General features: G+C 45.6%; 1 protein-coding gene across 1 annotated transcript in view; it reads left to right on the top strand.

Moving 5' to 3' along the window:
• Positions 1-27,808, top strand: part of LOC8028579 (4-pyridoxate dehydrogenase) — a 59,913-nt gene that overhangs the window by 28,148 nt on the left and 3,957 nt on the right. Inside the window, exons 2-9 of the mRNA XM_040499820.1 lie at positions 1,864-2,066; positions 2,567-2,756; positions 7,696-7,827; positions 8,432-8,562; positions 9,446-9,613; positions 13,117-13,261; positions 21,987-22,150; positions 25,722-25,899. Of these exons, the coding sequence (XP_040355754.1) occupies positions 1,864-2,066; positions 2,567-2,756; positions 7,696-7,827; positions 8,432-8,562; positions 9,446-9,613; positions 13,117-13,261; positions 21,987-22,150; positions 25,722-25,899 (1,311 nt within the window). The remainder of the gene's footprint in view (positions 1-1,863; positions 2,067-2,566; positions 2,757-7,695; positions 7,828-8,431; positions 8,563-9,445; positions 9,614-13,116; positions 13,262-21,986; positions 22,151-25,721; positions 25,900-27,808) is intronic.

Genomic DNA, 27,808 nt, shown 5'->3' on the forward strand with positions numbered 1-27,808 from the left:
ACATATAATAAATACGTTTCGTATATATACATGCGTTCTAGACAGCACCCACAAATATGGCGCCCAGTGAATTCTCCTTATTCACTGGCGGCCATAGACTGCTGAACGCGTGCTGATGGCAAGCTTCTGCAGTTATTTTGCTACGTGCATTCCACACCGTCAAAACTGCCGGTCTTGGCAGCCTATAAATGTCAGCTCGTTCTGAGCATGTGTCCTAAACAGAACCTTCAAATATGCTTCGGAAATGCCACAGTAATTAGTTGTCCTCGAGTATAATATACGTATATCGGAACCGCCTAAATCGGAGGTGCGTGATTTAGGCCATATTTTTTTCTTAGTTTGAAAGAGGCGTTTTGAAGCGTTTGTGTCTGCCCAGATGGCCCTGATTTCTGTAATATGGTATACATGGTCTGCAAGTGACGTAGCCTCACCATGCTGGTGGTCGTTCCTGCTTCTTCTTGCCTACAGAAACAAATTCTGTGCTGCGAAATTTACGCTGCAGATGCAGAAGGTATGCGATAAACAGCAAAATACCCCCGACCACACACACAAAAAAAAAGAAAAGGAAGGGGGCTGAAGTGACGTCAGTGCAAGCCATGTCAGATCAGATTTTATTTCATAAAATATATCCCCATTATGAAACATTACATGAGGGGGTAATAAATAGAACATTCAATGCACAAAAATAAAAGGTAAGCATCAAAACATCGAGAAACATATGCTGATCACACTTTACAAATGGGATTTACAAATGTCGCGAAATTTATTGGTATCATTTTTATGGACGATGTGAGCGGGTAAGGAATTCCAGTCGGCAATAGCAAGTAAAAGGGGGGAATTTTGAAATTGGTTAGTTCTGAAGAAGAGAGGCTGAACTTTGAGGGGATGATCGTGGCGCTTTGAAATGTAAGACGGATCGTGAAGATAGAGGCTACGAAGTTCCGATGATGAGTAGTAGATGCCGTGAAAGAAAACAGGGTGGGCTAGTTTGGTTTTAACGGCTCGGGGATTCAGCTCCAGGCTGGTTTTAAATATCGTGACACTCGAGGCTCGTGAATAGTCATGCATGATGTAGCGTGATGACCTTGTTTTGAACAGATTCGAGCTTGTTAAGAAGGTAGGACTGATGAGGCCACCAGATGATGTTGGCGTACTCGAGTTTAGATCGCACTAATGCTTTGTAGGTGGTTACTTTGATTGTCTTAGATGAGCGGAAAAGGTTGCGTTTGATGTATCCGAGCGATTTACATGCACCTAAAACGGTGTTATTGATATGATCGTTTTAAATGGGTCCTCTGAAAAAAATTACTCCTTAGTACGTGTATGTTCCAACTTTCTCTATGTCTTCGTGGTTAATCTAATATCTCCTTGGCGTGTAAGAAGGCTGACTGGCAAATGTTATAAATCTTGTTTTGTTCGTGTTCAAGTTTCAAGTTATAAATCTTGTTTTGTTTGTGTTCAGTCTCAGTTGCCATGTACTGCACTAAAGTGAAATCAGGTTGAGGTTTGTGCTATCGGCAACAAAATGGTGTATTTTGTGGCTCCAGCCAACATCCCCTAGTATAATTGAGGCCTGTGAACAGTCTTCTTTACTTATTGGAAAGTCATCACAATAGAATGTCATCATACTGATGTCTAGCGTCCTTCGGCGGATTAGTTTGATTGAACATGCCAGCCCAGCCCAGCCCCACACTGACATTGCACTCATATACCATTCGTGTCTGTGCTCAAACTCAGTGTGATGACATCAACACTGGTTTTAATTATTTAAGGTGGTGTTACTGGCAGAATTGTGGCAGAGTCTTGCTGACGCGCAACAAGTCGTCCGATGAATGTTTTTTTGTTTTGTTTTCTTCTCGGCAGTGGGCGGTGGATCGGCCGGTTCTGTGCTGGCCAACCGGCTTTCCGAAGACTCTTCGAACCGCGTGCTGCTCCTGGAAGCCGGAGGCCTGGAAGACAGTATCACGGACGTGCCACTATTCGCGACCCTCGGCCAGCACACGGAGAGGGACTGGAGCTTTCAGACGGAGCCCCAGAAAAACTGCTGCTTTGCGCTCCGAGATCAGGTACCCGTCACCTTCGCCCCGCATTGCATGACTCTATATGAGAGCTGAAACAAAGTTCGCCCGCCTCGCTCGCTGGGTGTGTCCTCAATGAACTCGACATTATCCTTGAAAGACCGCTTTTGTGTCCAAGTAAATAGGTTATAGCGGCATAGTTATCTCGAATCTTTCTCACACAGAATTTGTTTTATCAGTCGAACTCCACGAGAACACCGTTATGAAGAACCTTTACGAATGACCGTTACGAAGGAAATTGATAAAGGACCGACTCGTCGATTTCCCCGCTAAATTTAGCGGAGAAATAGAGGTAACGTGATACGTTCCGAGCCTTGTTACGTGAGGTCGATTCTACCGCTAACTGTAGCGGGGAAATTAACGGGACGTGACCCCGTCATGTTATGGTAGTTTGCGCTAAACACATTTTGTGTTCTCCGATCTTTGTCAGCGCGATCGAGCTTGCGTAATTTTTATACTTCCTTGCGTGACATGCTTCTTTGTTGCAGAGGAATGTCTGGTCCAACGGCAAAGTGTTGGGCGGCAGCAGCGTCCTCAACTTCATGATCTACAACCGTGGCAATCGTCGCGACTACGACAGCTGGGCCGCCGGAGGTGCCCTGGGCTGGTCGTACGACGAGGTGCTGCCCTACTTCATGAGGTCGGAAGACAACACGGACTCGACCCTGACATCTAACGGTACGCTGCACGGACACGCCATCTGTGCCCCCCAAAAAGAACTGAAAACTACACACGGCTCGCATTGAGATCGCGTCAGAAGACATTATGGTGAATTTTCGCCGCTAAGCCCGTATAGACCAGCTGAAAGCTCTGGCGTCACGCCATTGCGGTGGCGGCGCTGCCCTGCCCTGTTGGAACTACGTATTCGAAAACGCCTCACTTCTTCCAGATGTGGTGTGTCCGAACCCGTGGTGGGCGATAACGTCATGTGAGAGCCATGGATAGAATTTTCCCGAGCTCCTGAAGTTCGCGGAGCCCATACATCTTTACTTACAATAGTGTTCGAGGGCGGAAGGGGAAGGGGGGACCCGAAAATTATTTCTACAATTTGGCGGATTTATTTTTGCGCCTTTAAATTCAGTCACTTTCAAAGTATTTTCTCCGCCTCGTGCAGTACGAAGTGCGGGTTCGTCTGTATCTTGCACATGCATTGCGATAGTATTAGAACGCCGAGTTCTTATCGGCTAATCGAAGAAATAGTGGGTAGACCTCAAGGCATCTAGCATTGATGCCTACCCACTATCCTTTCAATCAGAGCCAATCACAGCTCGGCGTTGTTCTGACGTCACCGCAACCCCTTCGCAACAAGCAGGCGACTTGCTGTCCGCATACACTTGTCGAAACGTTTCTTCCCAATGCTCGAAACAACCTTACAAGTCGTCGAGTTGATGCCTTTTTGTGCTTCTGCCGTTTTTTGTTCCACCTTTCCACGTCGGCAAACGTTTTCCTTTAATTACGCTTTCCATTCGAAAAAAAAAAAAAAAAAAAAGCCACGCGGGCCAAGGTCGTGTATATATGGAGGGTGGGGTAGGGGGTCAAGCCGTTTTTAGTCAAAAATTACTGAACGCTTCGCGCGGTGCGGGCAGGCGCGTTATCATGGTAAATGAGCAAACCTAACCGAGCGAGGTACGAATTTTCCGCAACTCGTTTCATAAGGCCCGCTTCAGACGGGGCAATTTCGCCCAGCAACTTGACGTCGCAACTCCAGCAGCACGGGCCGCCCGCGTTCACACGCGGCAACCAAATTGCTATGACTTGCCATCATCATCATGAAATTTGATTTTTCTTACACTATTTAGACGCGCAACTACGCGCTAAAAACGTGTTTTATATCTTTGAATGGTATTGAGAATAAATACTAACTCATCTTTCTAAAAAGGTTTGTTTCCAAAAACGGTCCATTTTAAACCAGAACTAAGTCTTTAGCTGTCATCATCCCCACCACGGGGGTGTCACGTGAAAATATCGCGTCCCTGATTGGCTGCAGCCGTTTCAAGCGTCTTCGAATTGCTCCGAGTTGCTCGCTCGTTCGAGCCGGACCCTATCTCAGCAATTCGTGTCGATCTAAGGAAAGCTAGGGAACAACCCGCCAGCAACACCGAAATTGCTGGAAAATTTGCCCCGTCTTAAAGCGGGCCTTAGTAAAGGCCCCTACGTACAGTGGCGTTTGAGTGCGTTTGACTGCGTTGCGTCGAGAAACGGTAGCGAGTCATTGTTACATCTGTGCTTCGCATGAAGAGTGTAGTCCTATTCGAGGAATAACTTGGTACGCCGCATAAGAAGCGAGGATCTCCTGGTTTTCCGCAGCAGCAACGCAATCAAAACGCACTCAAATGCAACTGTGCGTAGGGTCCTTTAATCCTCCGATAAAATTTTCTGGAAGAAATTCCATAACATTCCAGTCAACTCCACAAGTTCATCAATCGTCCGACGGCGGTTATCGACGATGGCTTGACGAACTCTTGACATAATCTTTCCATTTCTGCTGATCGAAGGATGCCCGGAATGAGGTTGACCGTCACTCAGCTCTTCGCCTTGTTTAAAACGGGAAAACCCATTCGTCAAGGTGTGTTTTACTCGGAGCAGCTTCTTTGTAAACCGCCCGTACGTAACGACCGTTTCCACCGCATTTTGTTTTCCAACAGAAAACTAAATTCCTTTGCCGCCCGTTGTTTGTTAGCCACCACGAAATAGCAAAGGACGAAAGATTCTCCAAACACTGTTCATCAAAGCCGAAAGCAGTGTCTCACAAGAATGCAAAATGCTACACCGGTGCAGACGAGTTCATAGAAATCTCACATAGCGGGGAGAAAATTGTTGTAGTAAAAACCCACCTTCCAGAATATAATTTCGGTTACATTTGGGTACGCCCTCGAATATATGCAGGCTGTTTCACTTACAATTAAGAATAACTTTCAAAAAGGTCACTTTAAATAGACGTACCTTCGAAATGACGTTCTCAACCACGGCAAACGTTAGATTAGGAGGATAAAACGATATTTAGCGAATTAAATACCTAACGCTCATTAATTACTTTATGCCTGGCGGGCGCGTTTGAATTACGTAATTTGTAGCCCGTCGTCAAAAGTTCCGTAGCATCAGCTGCTAATGAGCTTACAAAAAAAAGCAAAAAGCTTTCATCTTATTGGCAAAGAAGAATCGCCTTTGTGCTCTTCGTGCCCTTCACTCTAAGACGGCAACCACGTTTTAAGGCCCTTTCACACTCTTGCGACCGAGTACGACTGAGAGAGACGAGATCTCTTAAAACTTCTTAAATGTTTTTAGAATGAGGGGACACACTGGCATTGTGGCGCCATCTATGCGGTGACCCTGGAACAGTATTTCACAAGAGCGAAGGTTTTGCGGGATCTCCGAGGTCAAATGTGCGTGATACCCATAGAAAGGCTCATTTATAACATTGACAAAAGTTTTGCGAGCCAAAAAAAAAAAAAAAAGGATAATGCGCGAGAAATAAAAAAAAAATATGCCGGACCGCCGAGTTTACACTGCTTCCCAATAGACAGCGCCAGTGTGTACCCTGGTTTAATTTTAAGGAACCCAGGTTTAAGAGGTCGCAAGAGTGTGAACGGGCCTTTAGGCAACTGTACTCCACACAACCCTCTAAAAAGAAAAAAAAATGCCGATATAGATACATTTGGGTGTGAAAACGAACGAAGAAATTGAATAGCACCATCACACGACTTCTGAGGCTGGACACAATGCCACGAAAGCACCGATTAATTACCCTGACACATACTCGTTTATTCAAAATACTCTATAAACGTTTTTTGAAAATAGAGTGCAGTTCGGTTTTTTTTTTTTCTATACAATCTCTTTTTTCTTAGCGTTTCACCTTTTTTTCTTTTTTAGTACCCAGTCCTACTTCCCTCGTACTCTTTTTTTTTTTCTTCTAAGTAACGAATTGGTTCTGAATGTAAGTTGACCTTTTCGTGTTTGTTACTTAAACCACTCTCTTCTCACTATAATGTCTTTTCGGGAGCGAGTTTTCGGCGCTTTTCAGTGCCTATTATCTGTTTTTTGTTTTTTGTTTTTTTTTGGCTGGGAGTACTTTTGAAAAGAGATGTTACGTCATGCAAATGTATGACATCATAGACAGATGTAACGTCAGGGACATCGATACAACGTTACGGACGGAGGGTGCACCATTTCCTCGCTAAATTTAAAGGGCAAGGTTTTTGGAACGAGGTGTGGCGTCAGCGTTGGAGCTCACATCTTCACGTGACTACAAGGTTCACATCACCTGAAGCCACGGCGTCACGTCACGCGATCACGTGACGTCAGGAGGCGCTCGTCTGAACGGACGTCACGGGACATCTATATTTTGTTTTGTTTGGACATGTTCTTACTCCACAACAGTTTAGCGGGAGCGTTGAATACGTTTTTGGGCTCGAGGGGTAGGTTCTGAAAAAAATGTTGTATCATTACGGACAAGATATATCTTCATGGACGGGCGTAACGTAACGGATAGACGTTACGCTCGATGTCGAGGCCGTACGTGTAGACGCGGTTGCCCTACAGTCCATCGCACGAAGCACACAACGATCAGAATTCGGTGTGTGTGTATGTTTATACAGCCTAGAACTTAGTCTGCCTCAACGCTCGACTTGTCTCTAAGCTGCAGATGATAAATTTAGCCAGTGCAGTACAACCGCTAGCCTGGGGTCTCTAACATGCACCACGCAGTAGTGATACGATGCTTATCCAGGATACCGGCGTACGGTCGAGCACAACGAGCAGATATAAAGTCCGAAGCGCACATTTTGCACACGGCGTTCCGGCAGTGACATCACGCTGATGACGTATCATGAAGCTTGATGACATCACGCAGATGTCGCTTCATGACATATTTTTACTGCCATCACAACGCCGACTATAGTCGGCGTTGTGATGGTTACAGTACGTCAAAAACAAGCGGCGTATACGCCGCTTGTTTTTCACGTACTGTAACAAGTGAGGTCGTCCTAGAGGTCTGGGACGACTTGTAGGACGACCGCAAGGACGACGCCAACGACAGCGTCGTCCTTGAGCATACGATTGAGTGGCACGGGCCGCGCAATCGCGTTTTTATGGCCATTTACTTAGATTTTTCGCTCAATGGGAAAAGTAAACTTTCGCCCCCCCCCCCCCCCCCCCCAAGAAAAAAAAAAGGTCAATTAGTAGATTTTATGTTATTAGTTTGCTCTCTATCACTTTATGCTCCTGCTCTGAAGTCCTCCGCAGTCGCAGACCGAAAAAATAATTTTCTTATACTAAGTGGCCTTTACTAAAGCAGTTTCAGTCGTGCGCAAAACACCTAGTCTCGTTCCTCTCCTCCCGGCTGCACAGCCTGCAAGGCGGAAAACGGGAAGACGCAGGCAAGCTCAATGCATTACAGCGAGCTTATATTATGTGGTAAGGGAATAGAACCTTCCATGTTGAAGAAACAGTCACAGGAGAGAAACGTCTTCAATAACTGTGTCTGTTTCTCCTGTTCATTGCCTGTGTATTGAATTTTTTTTCCCTCACCACAGACTCGGTTGTTACACACTATGATGCGAGTCTTTGTCGACGCACATAGAAAGACATTTCGCGTTGCCTCGCTTTCGATGTCGCGCAGGCTACCACGGCGTCGGAGGAGAGCTCACCGTAAGCAGGGCCAAGTACACGACCTACGTCCTTGACGCTTTCCTCAAGGCCGGCAAGGAGCTGGGCTACGACGCGGTCGACTACAACGGACCGCAGCAGACCGGTGAGCCCGCGCACGCCTGGACGTGTACGTCGAACCGCGACGCACCCTGACCACCAGTCACTGGTCCTTCTTATAAATGTTCTACTAGAGTCACTGAGAAGCTAAGAAGCTCAAGGTGTGATTTATTAGCTTCACTCTTTTTGCTTCGTGATTTGGTCTTTGGGATTCCTGTCGGCGACTGCCGAAATATGATTCGCTGCAAAGCAATAATGAGATGCTCAGGACACGTTACGTCCTGCGTTTCTGAATCTCTCGGTGTCTAAATACCGAGGCAGAACAATGGTTAGTATCCCGAGGGAATTGATAGAAAATCTACGGGCAGGACCGTTCAGGAGTGTTGTGTGCATCTACCTTCCCTCACAGTACAGCGGTGGACCAATTACTGCGATCTGCGGAGCGCGTCCAGAGAAAGACGCAATTATTAAGCTTGCGAATGCCATCAGCGCAGGGATAATGGGCAAATGAAAACGCATTGTTACTGGCACGCGTTTTCGCACTTTGTAGATTGCTCTGAATGGTCCGCCGACACTCTGAGTTAGAGAATAGCTGAACATAGGTACATTTCTGGAAAAGATCCGCCGAACAGCCGATGGTCGCTCTGCAGGTTTCAGCGCCAACCAGTTTACCATGCGCGGCAACGAGCGGTGGTCGACGGCCAAAGCCTTTGTCCTTCCTGTGGCCGGGCGCAAGGGAAGGCGCAACCTCCACGTGTCCTTATTCTCCCAAGCGACGAAGGTAACGAGGCTCCCTTCGAAGACCCATTGTTAAAACTGTCCTAAAATCTTCTTCGCCGTTTCTATAGATGTGCCAGTTGTTTGGAAGATAAAGAAACCGTGTTCTACTCGTCTAAAAGAAATACAAACAAAAACGCGTCGCCGAACGCCCAAGTCTCTGTCCATGTGGCGCGCTAGTAGTTGGGACCAGACGTTAAAGCTTCCGAACTTAGCGCTATCTGACATAAAAGTTATGTGATTTTGATAAATTTCAAGGAGTGAAATTATAGGACCGTTGCTTGTTGTGGGCTACTGTATCCGTGGGACCTTTGGCTGAAATTTTTTATTCAAATCTTCTGAAATAGCTTATAACATTTGAATTAGACAGCGGTAAGTTCCGAAACTGACATCAGGCCCGGCTTGCTAAAGGCCACGTCTTAGTAAATGCTGTGAAAGAAAGTAGAGACAAGACTGGCGCGCCAGCTGTGTGGAACGACCACTCAACTCTCAAGCGTTCGCGCATTCCAGGCTTGGCAGGCTTTTCTCGACGCAATTTTATAGGGATTTCCTTTGGAGGATTTGGAGCGATCTAAAAGCGCTCTATGCTCGCGCCTTTAGAGGGGCAAATGCTAGCGCACGCTTGCACGTGCAAGACGATACCAACAAAAAAGCGTTCAAAATCTACTTCAAATGCGCGAAGGGCATTCCCCCTTGGTCTCAGCTAGGATATTATTTCTAGCAAACCTGTCCTGGTCCCAACTCCTACTGCTGCGTCTGGGCGAAGACTGTAGAGTTCGGCAATGGTTTGCATATTTTGGCGTGAAAGAGAACACGGTTATCTTTTCTCTCAAACAACCGTTGAGATCAAAATTCATCTATCGTCTTCAATCCTCGTTGACCTGCAGGTCGTGTTCCAAGGCAAGCAAGCAGTGGGCGTGACATACAGGAAAGCCGGGCGACAGTACACCGTCCTGGCCTCCAAGGAGGTGGTGGTATCCGCGGGTGTGGTCAACTCGCCCAAACTGCTCATGCTCTCGGGAGTTGGCCCCAGAGAGCACTTGGAAGAACTCGGCGTAAGCCTTTTCCATTCGTGTGGGCGTCTTTTCGAATTTGACATGTCCACATCGCGGTATGCCTTTCCCCGTGGCCTTTCCGCAGCCGAGCACGTGCGTGTTCGTCGATTTTGAAATAAGTGCATATGCGTGCGTGTTTATTTCTCTATGAACGCGGAAAATGACTTGGCTGGATGCATTTATATTGAACGGTTTATACCGGTGCTGTTCGGCCGTGGAATAATAAGTATAAACAAGTCAATGAACAGAGCGCACTGGAACCTTTCACATAAGGTTCCAGTGCATACAACCTTTCACAAAGGTCCCAGTGCATACACACGTTTTGTGAGTGTAAGTTTTTGTCAAACAATGGAATAAAAGGAAAACTTATTATTTCCTATGCAACGGTAGAAAAAAAAAAACAAAAAAAAAAAACGTAACGTGAAACACAGCGACGACTGAGGCGTGACTTCGCGCCCCTATGATGTCATTTCGGAGCAGATGGACTGAATAAACGGTAAAGGTGCGAGCGCGCAGCACAGAGTCCGCATAGGCGTTTTGTATTAAACCGACAAGCACACCGAACGAAAATTCTATAGCGTTTTGTAACTAGTGAGGGTGCATTAAATATAGAGCAATTCAGCTGTCTGCGTAAGAGGGGAGCGTATTTTCGAACGTCACTTCGGTTCAAATGGTCACACGTGCTAAAGGAAAAGCGCCGAATAAACGGTAACAAGGAAGCAGACAAGACGAAGGGCACTCTCAAATGAAGGTTTATTGAAACGAACACACGCTATTAATACCATCTTTTTGACTCTTCGTTCAGAAAAGAAAACTCTGTATCTGCCAGGTGCATCCACGGGGCACTAACGCACTAGCTTGTGCTTTGCTTTCTGATGCAGAATGCATCGTAAAATTCTTAGGCAGTTTTATCTGCGTATCTCCCGAGAATTGTCGTTTGCGCTAATTCTAGATCACTTGGGCACCCATTCCAGTGGACTGCCAGATCATCCGGCAGGGACTATTTCACTGCCCATGCATGTTATCTTGCTACCATGCGTGGCTATGCATGTTATCTTGCTTGCTCGTTATCTTGTTATCAGCGGCCCGTTAAATGCATTGGCGGAGTGCCGAAAATGGCCCGTGGTCGACGGCGCGAATCTTCGAAGTGTCCCCCTAACAGCTACTGCTGTAAAACAGCTACCTGTTTAATGAACTGTCTGGTATGACGCTGCTACTCACCTGTCGTACCACACTCGCTCGGATCAGTTTAGTGGGTGGCAGCGTCAACCCGACGGTTTTCTTGTTTTCCTCTCGTGCATAGGAAATAACAGGTTTCGTCTTTTCTTGCATTTTTTCCCCAGAAATCTACACTTACTAAATTTGAGTGCGATAAAAGTACGACCTAAAGACACGATTGTCGAAAGTTTCATTGAACTCCATCTGTTGGCTTATTTATAAAAACTTTTTTTCCCGCCCAAAATGGCGCTCAGTAACACACTGTAAAACAATTAATACCGGGAGAGCCAAATGAACCGTTTGTTCTTTCAATTGCCCGCATCAATCGATTTATTGACGTATTTAACTAAGATTTCAAATAGAGATGGCCCAAGGTGGGGAATTTTGTGTATCAATAAATGAGCCTTCTGTAAAAAGGAACAAAGAAACAGCGTGAATTCGCTGCCCCAGGCGGACGCGTCTGCAAATGACAGACATGTGGACGACGATGGGAAAATGAATTCTGGTGAGCATGAGGCGTCAAAGTTTCATCAAATATGTGTATTAGTAGAGAAATTCACCTCGTGAAATATTGAGTCATAGGTCCGTTCCTGTAACAATTTTGAACCAAACTCTGAACATTTTTAATTGTAGGCTCCGATGCAGACGACCGAGTTGCAGGAGCCTAGGGTGCCTGCATGTCTGTCTGTCTCAGGGTGAAGACATCCATTGTTGCACTGAATGTGCCAGCGCGTGACGCTCTCACGCACTCGGTGCATGACTTGGGCGGTAAAATGGCGTCTATGCATTAGCCAAAGCTACGCGCTCGAGCTGAGTGACACCGGATTGCGCGCACTTCAAAAGGCATGAAAAAACAATTGAGCGGAAAAATGGCTGAGATGTCACCACTCAAGCAAAGGCGCGCGTGTGTATGAAGGCACTCTACAGGAGCCGTGTTTGTGGCGCCCCCGCGATAGCCGCAGCAAGCAGTTGTTCGAAAGCGGAAGACACGTACCCTTGTCTACTTGCTGCACCCATATGGAGATGGCGCCACGAGCCTGGCTCCATTAACAGATGCTTTCGGCACTTTGAACGCTCGGTCAGCTCGGTCGTCGTCTGAGTCGGCTATTTCCGTTCAAAACGTCACATATGATCTGGTTTTTAAAGGAAAAGGAGCACCGCCTTTGAATTTTACAGCGCTCTACGTGTAGACGTTAGTATTTCCGGCTCGTTTTACAGAGAGCCTCGTCACTTATGCCACCATATATTTACACCAATCTGCGAACACTGAGGGGTTTATCCCAGAAGTGTCAATCTAGAGGGGTGTAGCAAATATCTGGAAGGGCCTCCTGGAGGTTTATAACAGAGTGTAGTGTACTTTGTCTGGAAACTTCTGGTGTATTTGGGCGGGGGGGCTAAAAGAGGAGGGGAGGTATAGATTACTTTTAACACTTAAAATCATCCCGCATACCTTTCAAGCCTGGAAACTTTGGCTTTCGGCGGGTTCCTGGAAACTTTGATTCGTTGGATTAAGTACGGTTCATTCAACTGCACATATTCGTTCACATATATATATATGTGTAGCCATTAAAAGACAAAACCAGCACTCTTGATGGTGCGGGATGCACAGGCGATATATATATATATATATATATATATATATATATATATATATATATATATATATATATATATATATATATATATATATAAAGTTTTTTTATGACGAGAATTGTTAGCTCGCAGGCTTTATCTTTGCCAGACGCTCCTGCTCATCGAGAGTTCGCGCAGTCGAGATGCATCCTTCAACGAAGAGCTCGCGCTTGCAGCGTTGTAGTGAAATTGTTCTACAATACAAAAAGCTGGGAAGCAAAAAAGATAAATAAAATAAAGCGGAACAAAGGGCAAATGAAGACAAATATACGTATGAACCATTCAAATACGTTAAAGGAGCAGAGGTACTTTCGAGCGAAAATGTATCGTCGAGATGAGATCAGTATGACGCATGCCATTTCTAGTGCTCGAGGCCTGGGAACCGGGTCTCGTGACCGGTTGCCCGCGGGTCGCATGCGGCCTGCAAGCCGCGTGTTTGAAACTCCTGTGGTAGATGGTACGTACATTTGATCTAGCAAATATCACAAAACCTTCGCTGTAGTAAAATGCGGTTCCAGGGTCATCTTACAGAAAGCGCCCACGTGCTAGTGTGTTCTCTCGTCGTAAGAGATCACGGGAACTCGGTCCTAAGCAAACGCAAGTATTTGAGCGGCCCTTAACGTTTCATCTCTGATGCGCCGTCCTTGACTTAGATCGACGTTGTGGCGGACCTTCCCGTGGGAAGCGAGCTTCAAGACCACACCGTGGTGGGAGGCGTTGCGGTGCACCTGAACCAGAGCTACTACGAGGATGTCGCGGGCGTCAAGGGAGCCCTCGACTACTACCGCAAGGGAACAGGTATACCAGTATATCGCTACCTCCGCAACCGATATGGTTAAAGGGACGCTGAACCAAACATTTCAGAGTTCATAATAAGTTGCGCACAATCTTTCCACGAGCCAGCAGCCGCCGGTGCACGCGAGCACAAGCCAAGGAATGGACGTCCGAATCCTCCATTCACTCTTAACATGACAGTAAAATGCACATGGTTGAAAAAACCCCGAGACTGCGGGTAAACGACACAACACTAAAAAGTCTCTAACACAGCTGAAATTTTTATTTTCCGAAATCTGGTTATATAGGCACTTCGATACAAAAGAAAAAAGGGGGAGAGGGTGAGAACCCCAAAGAATGCCACTTTCCACCAGAGTAACCTATGACTAAATACAAGGACAACCGACTTTGGGTCATGCACCTCTCTTATCTTTGACCCCTCACTACCCGACCGCCAAACACACTGGAAAGCCTAAGCCCATTAACACACGAGCACAAAAAACAAACGACTTAACGTTTTTTCTACCCGAAAACCTACATTAACAACCACACACACACACACACACACAAAAAAAAAAAAAAAAAAAAAAAACACAACGTTTTTTCTATTCGAAAACCTACAAAGATAAACTTTGAAGGTCAGATCTTTTCACAGCCTAAGAAAACGCCGATGTTCGTTGTCCAACCAAACGACGGCTTATTCACTGCGTTCCCGTGACCTAGTATCGTTAATGACTCTTCTATCAATCGCTTATGGCCATGTTTTTCCCGCAACACTACTGAAGTTAAATGCCACAACGGTGCACAGTTCCTACATTCGATAACATGTTTTGACACTTCGGAGTACGGGTCTTTTTTCATTATACAACGTTTGTGTTCCATCAAGCGCTCATTTATACAGCGTTTAGTCTGTCCAATATAACAGAGGCCACAATCAAAGGGTATCTTGTAAACGACACCCGACGAACATTCTACATGGTTAAAAGAAAACCGGAGACTGCGGGTAAACGACATAACACTAAAAAGTCTCTAACACAGCTGAAATTTTTATTTTCCAAACCTGGTTATATAGGCACTTCGATGCAAAAGAAAAAAAGGGGGAGAGGGTGAGAACCCCAAAGAATGCCACTTTCCACCAACGTAACCTCTGACTAAACAACAAGGACAACAGACTCTGCGTCACGCACTTCTCTTATCTTTGACCCCTCGCTTCCCGACCGCCAAACACACTGGTAACCCCAAGCCCAGTAACACATATACAAAAAAGAAAAAAAGAAAAGAAAAGAACGACCCATCGTTCCCGCTACCCGAAAACCGACAGACATAAACCTTGAAGGTCAGAACTTTTCACAGCCTAAGAAAACGCCGCAGTTCATTGTCCAACCGAAACGACGGCTTATTAACTGCATTCCCGTGACCTAATATCGTTAATGACTCTTTTATCAACCGCTTATGGTCATCTTTTTCCCGCAACTCTACTGAAGTTAGATGCCACAACGGTACACAGTTTCTACATTCGATAACATGTTTTGACACTTCGGAGTACGGGTCTTTTTTCATTATACAACGTTTGTGTTCCATCAAGCGCTCATTTATACAACGTTTAGTCTGTCCAATATAACAGAGGCCACAATCAAAGGGTATCTTGTAAACGACACCCGACGAACATTCTACATCCCTTTCTCTGTGTTTTATCGTGCAACCTGAAACAGGTGAGGCAAAAGGGGTCAAACGGCTCAATCTGTAATCTGTAGAAAAGGCAGTGCCAATATTAGGGAGTTTTCGTAGATCGCGTTGCCCCCTCCGCTAAGCGTTCCGCAACGAAGAAGTTGCTACTGCGCCTGCGCGCTAATAGCCTTGACTGTGGAGTTCCCGCTATCGCAGCGGGTTGCGGGGGGCCTTGCGGGACGGCGAAAACGATCTACGAAAACTCGCTATTAAACCTGCTGGCTAACGCTTTGATGTTGTGCGAAATTTTATGAAAATATGGAAGGACTACTCGCTTTGAAGGTCTACGATTTTTCCGAATTGACTTCTTTGGACATACCCTATACTGGGTCCGGACATTTCGTCGAACGCCGTTTCATCGAACGCCGTTTCATCGAACACCGTTTCATCGAACGCCGTTTCATCGAACGCCGTTTCATCGAACGCCGTTTCATCGAACGCCGTTTCATCGAACGCCTTTTCATCGAACGCCGTTACAGCCTGCAATATTTTTGCAATTTATTTTGATTTTTATACAAAACGTCATCTAATTCTCTTTTTTTTAAATCACAGTATGCAGTGACGAGATAAGTTCCATTGTGAACATGTCCTGCTTCGAGAAGAAAGCCTCTATGAAACAATGACCCCTCTCCATGTCACATGAAACAATTAAAAATGAGACAAAAAAAAAACATAAAGCACGATGGGCTTTCTGGGAAGCTTTTATTGTCTGACAGCGTGTACCTGTAACCTTGGGTTATGTGAGCATCCGAAAGGATTCTGTCTTCTTGGGTGACAAAGTACACCCAATGGCTTAACTATTGTCTGGTGCGGGTTGGCCTTCCCAAGAAAGCGTCCTGAGGATGATTCATAGGCAAAAGGGTCGGTCATAAAGTTGACAGTGAAGGGGAGGTGGTTCCGGTCCAGGTGTAGCCCGAAACCATGTTGGCTGACACCTTGTGCAGCTTTTGTATCTGTAGAGTTTGAAAACTAAAAAAAAAGCAGAAACGTTTAATCTGAGCATAAAGCTGATAATCAGAGTATCATTATATTTTATTTCGTGTGCTCTCCTGGCAGAGTATCGTTTTATTATAAGCGTGCTGCCCTGGGAGTTAAATGCATTTCGTGAATAAACCTTCAACTAAGCGTAAGTGTGCAAACGAGTTGGTGTGAATTGCACATTACCGAAACCCCCAGACAGCCGGTAAAAAAACGGCACAGACATTCAAAAGTGTTTTAACTGTCGGTCATTTACCTCCAGTGTCCTGTTTTCTGACGGGTACATGAGTAAAACTTTTCAGTAAGTCGCATACCCATTCGTTTTTATACCAATGGTTTTTATTTCTAGTAATTTGGCTTCACCCTAAAAACAGTTTCACAAGTGACTACCTTAGTCTTAACAAATGTAAGGTAAAACATCTATAAAGCACTGTTATGCCCCAAAACTCAATACAGAGAAATTCGATGAAACGACCCTTAGCGATTCGATGAAACGGCCCTTAGCGGTTCGATGAAACGGCGTTCGATGAAATGGCGTTCGATGAAATGTACATTCATTCGATGAAACGGCGTTCGATGAAACGGCGTTCGATGAAATGTCCGCTACACATCATATACATCAACTGCCTTAAAAAATGTTCCTGTGGATATCCAGCAACCTCGAAACGTTCTGTCAGTCGACGAAGAGAAGAGCCAATAAAATGTGAGCATGACTTCTGTACTGTTGAATTGACGAGATTCCGAATTATTCCCAGTTTGACATTGATGACCACGTCCGGTCACCAATTGAAGAAACCGAAGGTTCCTTCCGTTTATTTTACAGCAGACGAACTATATACAAGAAGCTATGTAAATAAATAAGACGTCCGAGATGTCCGAACACCGGTATGCTGTATCGGTATGCTGCCTCGGTCTCGAGCCTTCCCTCGTTCCTTCCTGTCTCCTCTTCCTCGTCTTCTGGAACTGGTTAGGTCACCCGCTACAACATGTTTAGAATTGCAGCTATTGAAAGGAAGAAGAGGTTTTGCTGCGAACTTTCCGTACTCCCAACAAAGGCCTGAACTATTCCCAAGTTGAATATCGAGATACTGTAAACGGTCGTCATTCGGTCTCTCTAGCGAAAACTTTAATTCGGGGGCTGCTTCGAACACTACTTTCTCCAAAGAATCCGCCAAGGAGCCATCTTTCGAACAAACCAAGATATCGTCTACGTACCTCCTCACAGAATTTCCTTAAGGGATCTATGTCTAAAAGACTCTAGAAGACGCAGATCTAGGTCTCTTAGATAAATATCCGAGAGAGTTGGGGCTACCGCCGAACCAATACACACACCCTGTTGCTGAATGTAACTTTGACCATTATGTTGCACCACCGTAGAAGCTAAATTTTGTGTAAATATAAAACCGTTCAGGATGGATATTGTATCTGCGATTCATACTGTGTCAAGTGCCGACTCTGACCCGGCGGTAAAAACTGCATTGATAATGTCTTCTTTAAAAAAGATGTCGGATTTGGTTGACGATTCGTACAAAAGCGACCGTAGGGACTTCAGCAAGATCGTATCGGTCAAGAGGGAATTAGATGAGAAAGAAGTAGTACTCTTAGAAACCGATAAGTCGGGTTTGTTTTCAGTGTTACCAGTGTTGGAGTTCCGAAGGAAATCAGACGAAGCCATGGCGGGGTTGTTTAGACCTTTTGACGGTTGTTTGAAAAAGTCCAAAAGAGAAATTGTGAGGGTTTGTAAGGACGCCGATCTAGCAGCTTTGACCACCAGAATTAATAATGTTTCTAAAGACACGTTTGGCATAAAATTTTTCCTTAAAGATCATAAGGTAGATCTTCCTCTAAGAGTAGTCATAAACGAGAATGGCACATGGCAGAAAATAGTGTCCTCATTTCTTCAGAAGACTCTCACGATCTTGGATACTAGATCCCCGTTGTCACTGCGGTGTTCTAATGATTTAGTAGCTGAATTGCAACCTTTCCACGGAAAGAGGTGCACGATCTTTTCACTTGACATAAAATATCTGTACTATTCTTTCGAACCTAAGACGTTGTTGGCTAGGGTCAGCAGCTTTTTGGAAGAACATTTGGTCAGTTTCCAGTCGCAGTCGGGGATATCTGTTCAAGATGTTCTCAGGATTTTAGAAGTGTATCTAGGTTCTACGGTGGTGCAACATAACGGTCAAAGTTACATTCAGCAACAGGGTGTGTGTATTGAATCGGCTGTAGCCCCAACTCTTTCGGATATTTATCTAAGAGACCTAGATCTGCGTCTTCTAGAGTCTTTTAGACATAGATCCCCTAAGGAAATTCTGGTGAGGAGGTACGTAGACGATATCTTGGTTTGTTCGACAGATTTGCTCCTTGGCGGATTCTTTGGAGAAAGTAGTGTTCGAAGCAGCCCCCGAATTGAAGTTTTCGCTAGAGAGACCGAATGACGACCGTTTACAGTATCTCGATATTCAACTTAGGAATAGTTCAGGCCTTTGTTGGGAGTACGGAAAGTTCGCAGAAAAACCTCTTGTTCCTTTCAATAGCTCCAATTCTAAACATGTCAAACAGGGAATAATTCGGAATCTCGTCAATTCAACAGTACAGAAGTCATGCTCACATTTTATTAGCTCTTCTCTTCGTCTACTGACAGAACGTTTCGAGGTTGCTGGATATCCACAGGAACATACTTTAAGGCAGTTGATGTATATAATATGTCCAAAGAAGTCAATTCGGAAGAATCCTAGACTTTCAAAGCGAGTAGTCCTTCCATATTTTCATAAAATTTCGCACAACATCAAAGCGTTAGCCAGCAGGTTTAATATTGGCACTGCCTTTTCTACAGATTATAGATTGAGCCGTTTGACCCCTTTTGCCTCAACTGTTTCAGGTTGCACGATAAAACACAGAGAAAGGGATGTAGACTGTTCGTCGGGTGTCGTTTACAAGATACCCTTTGATTGTGACCTCTGTTATATTGGACAGACTAAAGGTTGTATAAATGAGCGTTTGATGGAACACAAACGTTGTATAATGAAAAAAGACCCGTACTCGAAGTGTCAAAACATGTTATCGAATGTAGAAACTGCGTACCGTTGTGGCATCTAACTTCAGTATAGTTGCGGGAAAAAGATGATCATAAGCGGTTGATAAGAGTCATTAACGATATTAGGTCACGGGAATGCAGTTAATAAGCCGTCGTTTGGGTTGGACAATGAACTGCGGTGTTTTCTTAGGCTGTGAAAAGTTCTGACCTTCAAGGTTTATGTCTGTCGGTTTTCGGGTAGCGGGAACGATGGGTCGTTCTTTTCTTTTTCTTTTTTTCTTTTTTGTATATGTGTTACTGGGCTTGAGGTTACCAGTGTGTTTGGCGGTCGGGAAGCGAGGGGTCAAAGATAAGAGGATTGCATGACGCAGAGTCTGTTGTCCTTGTTGTTTAGTCAGAGGTTACGTTGGTGGAAAGTGGCATTCTTTGGGGTTCTCACCCTCTCCTCCTTTTTTTCTTTTGTATCGAAGTGCCTATATAACCAGGTCTGGAAAATAAAAATTTCAAGGGAGGAAGTGGCCGAGTGGGCTAACGCGTCTCAGCCCGGAGCGTGGAGCGAAAGCTTGCGCTGGGAACCTCCTGGGTTCGATCCCCGCCTTCCCGCCCGTTTCGATCTGGATGAGTTTCGCACCGGCACGCGTTCGTGTGATCACTACTAGGTGATGCACGTTAAAAATCTCAGGTTAGCGGTTGTACCGCACTGGCTAAATTTATCATCTACAGCTAAGAGACCGATTACCCGTTGAGGCGCATCTCCATCAAGGCTGTATAAACATAAAGAGCAAGCCAATTTTTTTTTTTTTAATTTCAGCTGTGTTAGTGATTTTTTAGTGTTGTGTCGTTTACCCGCAGTCTCAGGGTTTTTTCAACCATGTGCAATGTACACCAGCTCGTTTGCGCCCTTACTTTTTGAACATTCTACATCCTTTTCTCTGTGTTTTATCGTGCAACCTGAAACAGTCGAGGCAAAAGGGGTCAAACGGCTAAATCTCTAACCTGTAGAAAAGGCAGTGCCAATATTAAACCTGCTAGCTAACGCTTTGATGTAGTGCGAAATTTTATGAAAATATGGAAGGACTACTCGCTTTGAAGGTCTAGGATTGTTCCGAATGGACTTCTTTGGACATACCATATACATCAACTGCCTTAAAATATGTTCCTGAGGATATCCAGCAACCTCAATACGTTCTGTCAGTCGACGAAGAGAAGAGCCAATAAAATGTGAGCATGATTTCTGTACTGTTGAATTGACGAGATTCCGAATTACTCCCAGTTTGACATGTTTATAATGGCAGTTATTGAAAGGAAGAAGAGGTTTTGCTGCGAACTTTCCGTACTCCCAACAAAGGCCTGAACTATTCCTAAGTTGAATATCGAGATACTGTAAACGGTCGTCATTCGGTCTCTCTAGCGAAAACCTTAATTCGAGCGCTGCTTCGAACACTACTTTCTCCAAAGAATCCGCTAAGGAGACATCTGTTGAACAAACCAAGATATCGTCTACGTACCTCCTCACCAGAATTTCCTTAGGGGATCTATGTCTAAAAGACTCTAGAAGACGCAGATCTAAGTTTCTTAGATAAATATCCGAAAGAGTTGGGGCTACCGCCGATCCAATACACACACCCTGTTGCTGAATGTAACTTTGACCGTTATGTTGCACCACCGTAGAACCTAGATACACTTCTAAAATCCTGAGAACATCTTGAAAAGATATCCCCGACTGCGACTGGAAACTGACCAAATGTTCTTCCAAAAAGCTGCTGACCCTAGCCAATAACGTCTTAGGTTCTAAAGAATAGTACAGATCTTTTATGTCAAAACAAAAGATCGTGCACCTCTTTCCGTGGAAAGGTTACAATTCAGCCACTAAATCATCAAAACACCGCAGTGACAACGGGGATCTAGAATCCAAGATCGTGAGAGTCTTCTGAAGAAATGAGGACACTATTTTCTGCCATGTGCCATTCTCGTTTATGACTACTCTTAGAGGAAGATCCACCTTATGATCTTTAAGGGTTTTTTTCAACCATGTGCAATATACACCAGCTCGTTTGCGCCCTTACTTTTTGTTCAGTAAAATGTATGGGCTCAGGACGAAAGGAGAATAAAGGCAGGATTTTCATCTCCACAAGTGAAAGCTGCGTGCTTGTGAAACCAATTAATTGCGTACCTATTACACCAGAACCCACCGTGCAGATAAAAAACCTGTCTTTATGCTCATTTTCCCCGGAGCACACACATTACACTGTCATCTTAAGGGTGGACTACACCATGGCGTGGACGGAGGCTACTGACGTCAATTTTGTTGCGTGTGCTCTCGCACACCGCCGGTTGGTGGCTCGCGAAAAGATCCTGCGCTTAAAAAATGGACGCTTAAAAATTGGATCATGAGTATTTTTTTTAAATAAAGACCACGGGGCAAATACAAAAATGCGTGACGTCAAAGTGACTCGAGCTTAGTTCATTCTCGCAGATATTGAGGAATTTTGGGAGCGAGTACCGTCTGAATGTCGTTGGCTGGAAGGAACGTGCTTATTGATGGAAACTAATGGTAATGTTCTATTTGTCATATCAATGCTCGTATACAAGCGCACTTGCTCACAAGACTTATGAGGTCTGCAAATGAGCAGGGACCTGTTTCGAGTAGAGCGGAGGCACTTGCCTTTGTACAGTAAACTGGAAAGGGGAAACTACATCGTCAAAAAAAAGCAAAGCAGACAAGGTTGTTCTTAATCGTGTCTCACGATACTAAAGGGAAGCTAGAAGAGACAGATGTAGAGCAGTTAAACGCGTCCTTAGAATATATAAAACAATAGCGTTGCTCGTTACTCGGATAAAAAGTAACGCACCTAAGTTGATTATTCCTGTTTTCATGAAACTAACTGTCATCACGCCGTTACGAAACAATAAAATAAACTAGTACAACGTGTTCCTTGGGAAGTACGCACAAGTTTGCGTAATCGGCTTGAACCAGAAACTCCTGAACTCTTTCTCGTTCAGGCATATGGACCATCCCGGGATCGACGGAAGCAGTCGCCTTTGTCAGGACGAAATACGCCAACGAAAGCATCGATTACCCGGACGTCGAGATCATGCTGCTTTCGATGCCTCCCGCCAGTGAATTTACCGAAGCCTTCCTCATCGGAATGGGACTCAAGCGAGAGGTGCGTACGAACTCTCCTAATCTAACTAAGGCGCCCGGAGCGCGTCCGAGAGAGAGAAAGAGAGAGATAGAAATAAAGAGAGAGAAAAAAAAAACAAGAAGGAGAGAGAGAGAGAGACATTGTTCACGCCGCCTGGTGTTGTTTAGTGTCCTATCCCGACTGACGTCACTGTACCCTGGGAAGGTAAAATCCTTGTCTTCCCTGCCTGTTACTCGGACACAAACATATACTAACATACAGACGACCAAACGTCACAAGGTGACTGACCGGTCTCAGTTTCTATGTCAATCGCCATTTCGGTCCGTCCAAATCTTCGCAGTTTCGAAAGGGTCGTTCTGAACCACTGACACCAAGATCGCCAAGGAGCATTATCGTACTGAAGGCGTTCCTCGCCAATATAAGCGTCTTTAGCACTGTGCATTCAATTCACTTATCAATACTGCTTACCTCCACAAATCTCTTATACTGACATTGTTGTTCTTGCGTGTTTAAGGGAATAAACATTATTTTTTATCCTTCCAAGCACCTACGCCGTATGTGGTGGCAGAACGAAGACGTACGCTTGTTTCGCCGGTGTGGGAATAGCAAAATATCGGTAAAAAAATTGGGTTGTGACTTGGTATGCCTCACAGGGGCGACGAGTCTCCCAGCTGTAGATGAGAAATTTAGCCAGTGCGGTACAGCTGCTAGCCTGGGGTCTTTAACGTGCACCACGCAGTAGTGATACACGACCGCACGCCGGTACGATGCTCATCCAGATCGAAACGGGCAGGGGTGGGGCTCGAACCCAGGATCCCTGGGTTCTGCAGCGCGAGCTTTCGCTCCACGTGCTCCAAGCTGGTGTGCGCTAGACCACTCGGCCACCGATCCCCCCTATCGGTATAGAAGAAACGTCTATAGGGTGTATTCACTGACGTCATTATGTCCACCATTTTGTAGTCAGGAGCAGCCTGGCGCGTGCCAAAGGCGAACGTTTGAAATATTCATTTCACACCATCAAATGCGTAGTGCATGGTACCTATAGGTCTCACTGTTGAACATGTACAACAAAATGGCGGAAGGACATCACATGAAAAATAGATCTGAATGTTTCGGTTGTATGTTGTGTACTGGATGTGCCAACTGCAAAGGGGACAGATACCTTTGTCAGGTATTTATGCGTTTAGTCTCCATTTCGGTTCTCCCCAAAAGAAGTACACCACTTTCATGCTTTATAAAGAGTATTCACTGGCGGCCATAGCTGTGTGCGCGACTGCTGAGCGCGTGGTGATGGCTAGCTTCCAGGGTTCTTTTGCAACGTGCATTCCACACCGTCAAAATGGCCGGTCGTAGCAGCCAATTAATGGGGGCTCGTTCGGAGCATGCGCTCTGGAGAGCACCCACAAATATGGCGCCCAGTGAATACTCCTTATAAAGCCACTCGTCACCAATGAATCCAGGTTCTTTAACCAAGGATGGAGAGGTCGAAGAAAAACTGCTCGGTCCATGAACCAAAATGGCGACTATGCGGGGGAGCTTGGCTCTACTTTCTCAGGATCCAGTGACTTTAAAGGGATACCGAACCAAGGAATTTACTGTCCATAATAAGTGGCGCACGTTCTTTCCACGAGCCAGCACCCGCCGGTGTCCGCGAGCACACGCAACAAAAATGACGTCAAAGACCTCCATTCGCGGTTAAGAGGAGAGGGAAACGTATGGGCTTCGGGCCAAAGGAGAATAAAGACAAGTTTTTCATCGACACGGTGGTGTCTGGTGTAAAAGGTAAGCGATTAATTGGTCTAACAAGCACGTAGCTTTCACTTGTAGAGATGAAAAGCCTGTATTATTCTCTTTTGGCCAGAGGTCCATGCATTTCACTGTCCTCTCAAGCGCGAATGGAGGTCTTTGACGTCATTTTTGTTGCGTGTGCTCGCGCACACCGGCGGCTGCTGGCTCATGGAAAGCACGTGCGCCACCTATTATGGACAGTAAATTCTTTGGTTCAGTATCCCTTTAATCCCGACCCTAGATCAATCGATGTCCCGCAGTGGCAACAGATGACGTCATAGAAGCCAGCGTGTCATTTTAGAGAGCAGATATTATAGAAAGCTCCCAAATGCTCGATTGGGGTCACGTGGGTATTGTGCCGCGTTTGCAATACGAGCTGCGAGTACGCAACAACGCAGCGCATGCGCACTTATACGCCCAACCTCCGCAAGAATCCTCCACCATTAAATTGCAAACGCTCCTGGTCTGATCTGAACCCTCTCTTCAATCGCTCTCAATGTCATTACGTCGAATGTCGCCATCCTGGCGGTTGATGCAACAAGTCTTGGCACAAGTAAGAGGGAACGCGAGTGTCGCTGTCATTGTGGAGTTCCGACGCCTGGCTGCTAAAGCTTCTGTAAGCTGTCTAGCTGGACAGCAGCCTTTAGCCGAACAGGCGTCTACCAGATCGACCAAAGCTGCTGTGAGACCGCCAGCTTCGCGGCCGACGACAATATGACATTAATATGACGTCATCAAGTGGAAATTGAGGAGCATGTTTTTAGGACAAGGTAAACACACCAGGCGCGTTGCAGGCAGCGTAGTATAACTGGATGAACAATTTTGGCCCTCAGTGTGCTTTCCTGGAGTGGTTAGGATACTTCATCGAAAGGTCACTTGTTTTTGGCTGTTATGAGAGGAGTTTGGTGGCCGAGTAGTCTAGCGCACGCCAGCTAGGAGCACGTGGAGCGAAAGCTCGCGCTGCAGAACCCAGGGATCACGGGTTCCATCCCCACCCCTGCTCGTTTCGATCTGGATGAGCATCGTACCGACGTGCGGTCGTGTGTCACTATTGCGTGGCGCACGTTGAAGACCGCAGGCTAGCAGTCGCACTGCGCTGGCCAAATTTCTGATCTACAGCTGAGACATCAGACGGCCATTTGGCTGACTAACTTCTGGCTGTATAAACATAGGCACAACACAATTACTTCGTTATGAGAAGTACGAACAGCACACGACGAGATTCGAAGCCGAAAAAATAACTTCGAGAATTAACCTTCTTGAAGCCTCGAGTAGTAGGGGAGGCGTTGCTCCGCCCCCGTCGGTTTAGATATGATTGAGCATCGTACCGGGCGTTTGCTCGTTCAATCATATTTGGTGCAGGTTAAAAACCACATAGTGTATAGTTGTACTGCACTGGATAACTTCCTCATCCGCAGTATAAATCAGCGTCACCACATTTCAAACGCCAAGTGACTTCACGCTGTCTAAATATTTACTTTTGGGGACTTTAAGCAAACCGTTACCTTGTTGCGCCTTTGAGGTACGCTTTCAAGCGCGCGCACCGCGGTCACTGAATCCCCTAAGCGCGCTCTTAAAACCATGCTTCAAAGGCTCCGTTAGCGCGGCACGCGGAACACGGTAAAGGTTTGCTAAAAGCTCCATATATATATAGCGGTGTTCTGATTAATAATCGACTGTTCATAATGCGTCACACTTTCGTCAATATTTGCCACTTTGAGTGAACCTCCATTTACTTTTAACGCACGATATGCTCCTGCCTAAGATAGTTTCAACCAGTATTGCTTTTCTATTGGACCGCCAGGTCTACGAAAAGTACTTCCTGCCCTACCGCAACCAGTCGTCGTTCAGTTTGGCGCCCATGGTTATGCGACCCAAGTCACGTGGCTTTGTCAAGCTCCGCTCGTCCAATCCGGACGACGCCCCGCTCATCGACCCCCGCTACTACAGTCATCCGGATGACCTCAAGGTTATCGTTGAAGGTGAGCAACCCCGTGGTGAGTGAATGCGAGAGAGAAAAAAATAATCAACTAATATTTGAGCGTGTACCTTTCAAATAGCATACATGTTTGTTTTGACGTTTCTTGAAAACTTCTCAGCATTTCAGCGTAATTTTGAACTGACATGCATGTTTCTTTTGACATCTATTTTTTTTAAGCTCTTCCGCTTTTGAGCATAGCTTTAAAATAACATTTGTTTGTGAAGCTTTTCAACTTTTAATTTTACGGAGGGAGGACCTTAACCAATTTCTTGCAATGCCTGTGGCTATTGAGAAAAAACTTGATCAGCTTCAATCCGTCGTTATTCAGCAACGCTTCTGACGCCGCAAGTCTTGCGAGCTTTTGAGATAAGCTGGCCAGAGAAGTTTCGGAGGCATTGACGATTTTCAGGTCAGGAGACCAATGTGTAAAGGGCCGCCCACACTAGCGAGAAAACGCGCGTGGCACGCCGATCGCGGCAAGTAACAAAATGTCGCCGAAGCACAGTCAGCGCCACGAGCGCGTGCAGAGACACGCTCTTTATCTTCCCGCTTAACCGATTTATCGGCGCGCCGGGCGCGTTTTCTCGCTAGTGTGGGCGGCCAGTTAGCCAGCCTTCGGTTGCGTTAACTAGAAAGAAACTTGTCGTTTTAGAGTCTACAATTAAGGGTTTAAATGTCCTTGTTATCCTTTTGTTGTAATGTTTTTCTTAGTTGCTTCTTTTTCAAAATCGCAAATCGAAATATTCGCGTGCCTTATCTTATTTTTTTTTAATCTTTGTTTATTGCTTTTCTAATTTGCATTGTGTGCCTTGCTGCTTTCCTTGTTTTATTTTGCTGTCTCTTTTTCTTTTTCTTCTCTTGCATTGAGTTGAGACCCAGCGTCTGTTTGTCCCGCGTTTTTTTTTTTCTTCCCCAATCTTTTGTGCGTCATTTTTAATCATTTTTAAATATCACCAACTGCCCATCTGAAAGGCTCCGCTTAACTTCTTACTGAGAAACACTGCTCAAGAAATCGAACTTATCGAATTTTGCCGGAAGCTCGAAGGTTCGCCGAATTAGTGGTACCTAGAGCCACTCGATATGGCAGCGTAGCTGCCAGAGTAGCGCCACGCTTTTCCCTGTGCCGCCTCTCACCGCGATTGGTCACACGCGGTACCATAGCAACGAGCTGAGCTGGCTCGGTTTTCGAAGCAACCGAGTGACGACTCGTCACGTGACCTCTCAAGAGCCGTGATGTCATCGGTAAGATGGCAGCGCCCAGAGCTGGTGGATGCGAGTTTGTTCGGTGCGCGGTAGTCGTGATGTGCCGCAGCTTGCCGTCGATTTAGAGCTTCCTGGTGCTTTCTGACGTAGGTATAACGTGAAGATCTGAAAGAATTATACTTTATACCCTTTCCGTGCAAGATCGCTCTGGATATTAGCACCTGTGCAACAGCATCAGTAATATCGCCTTAGCGGTGCTCGGGTTTCCGGATGTGTATGAGGATCGATAAGACATTTAGCATGTAATTTTCGCATTCTCTTAGCTTTATTTGAACGTTGGAGTGCCTGAGAATCGATGCGAAATCTATGCGTCACATGTTGGGCCTTGGGGAATTTGTTTTTGCCCGAGGTAACCGCATGATCACAAACTTTTAGCGAGGAAGCTCCTGCGATGTTTACGTTTTGTACTAATCAATCAGGGAACCTGGGTTCAATCACCACCCCTGCCTGTTTCGATCTGGATGAGCATCGTAACGCCTGCGGTTGTGTATCACTACTGCGTGGTGCACGTTAAAGATCTATAGACCCCAGGCTAGCAGTTATACTGCATTGGCTAAATTGCTCTTCTACAGCGAGTGACTCGTCTCAACTTTGAAATGGCTGACCAACTACACGCTGTATAAATATTCACACAACTCCCAAGCATA

This window comes from Ixodes scapularis, unplaced genomic scaffold (assembly GCF_016920785.2).
Source record: "Ixodes scapularis isolate PalLabHiFi unplaced genomic scaffold, ASM1692078v2 PGA_scaffold1__304_contigs__length_218370807, whole genome shotgun sequence".
NCBI lineage: Eukaryota > Metazoa > Arthropoda > Arachnida > Ixodida > Ixodidae > Ixodes > Ixodes scapularis.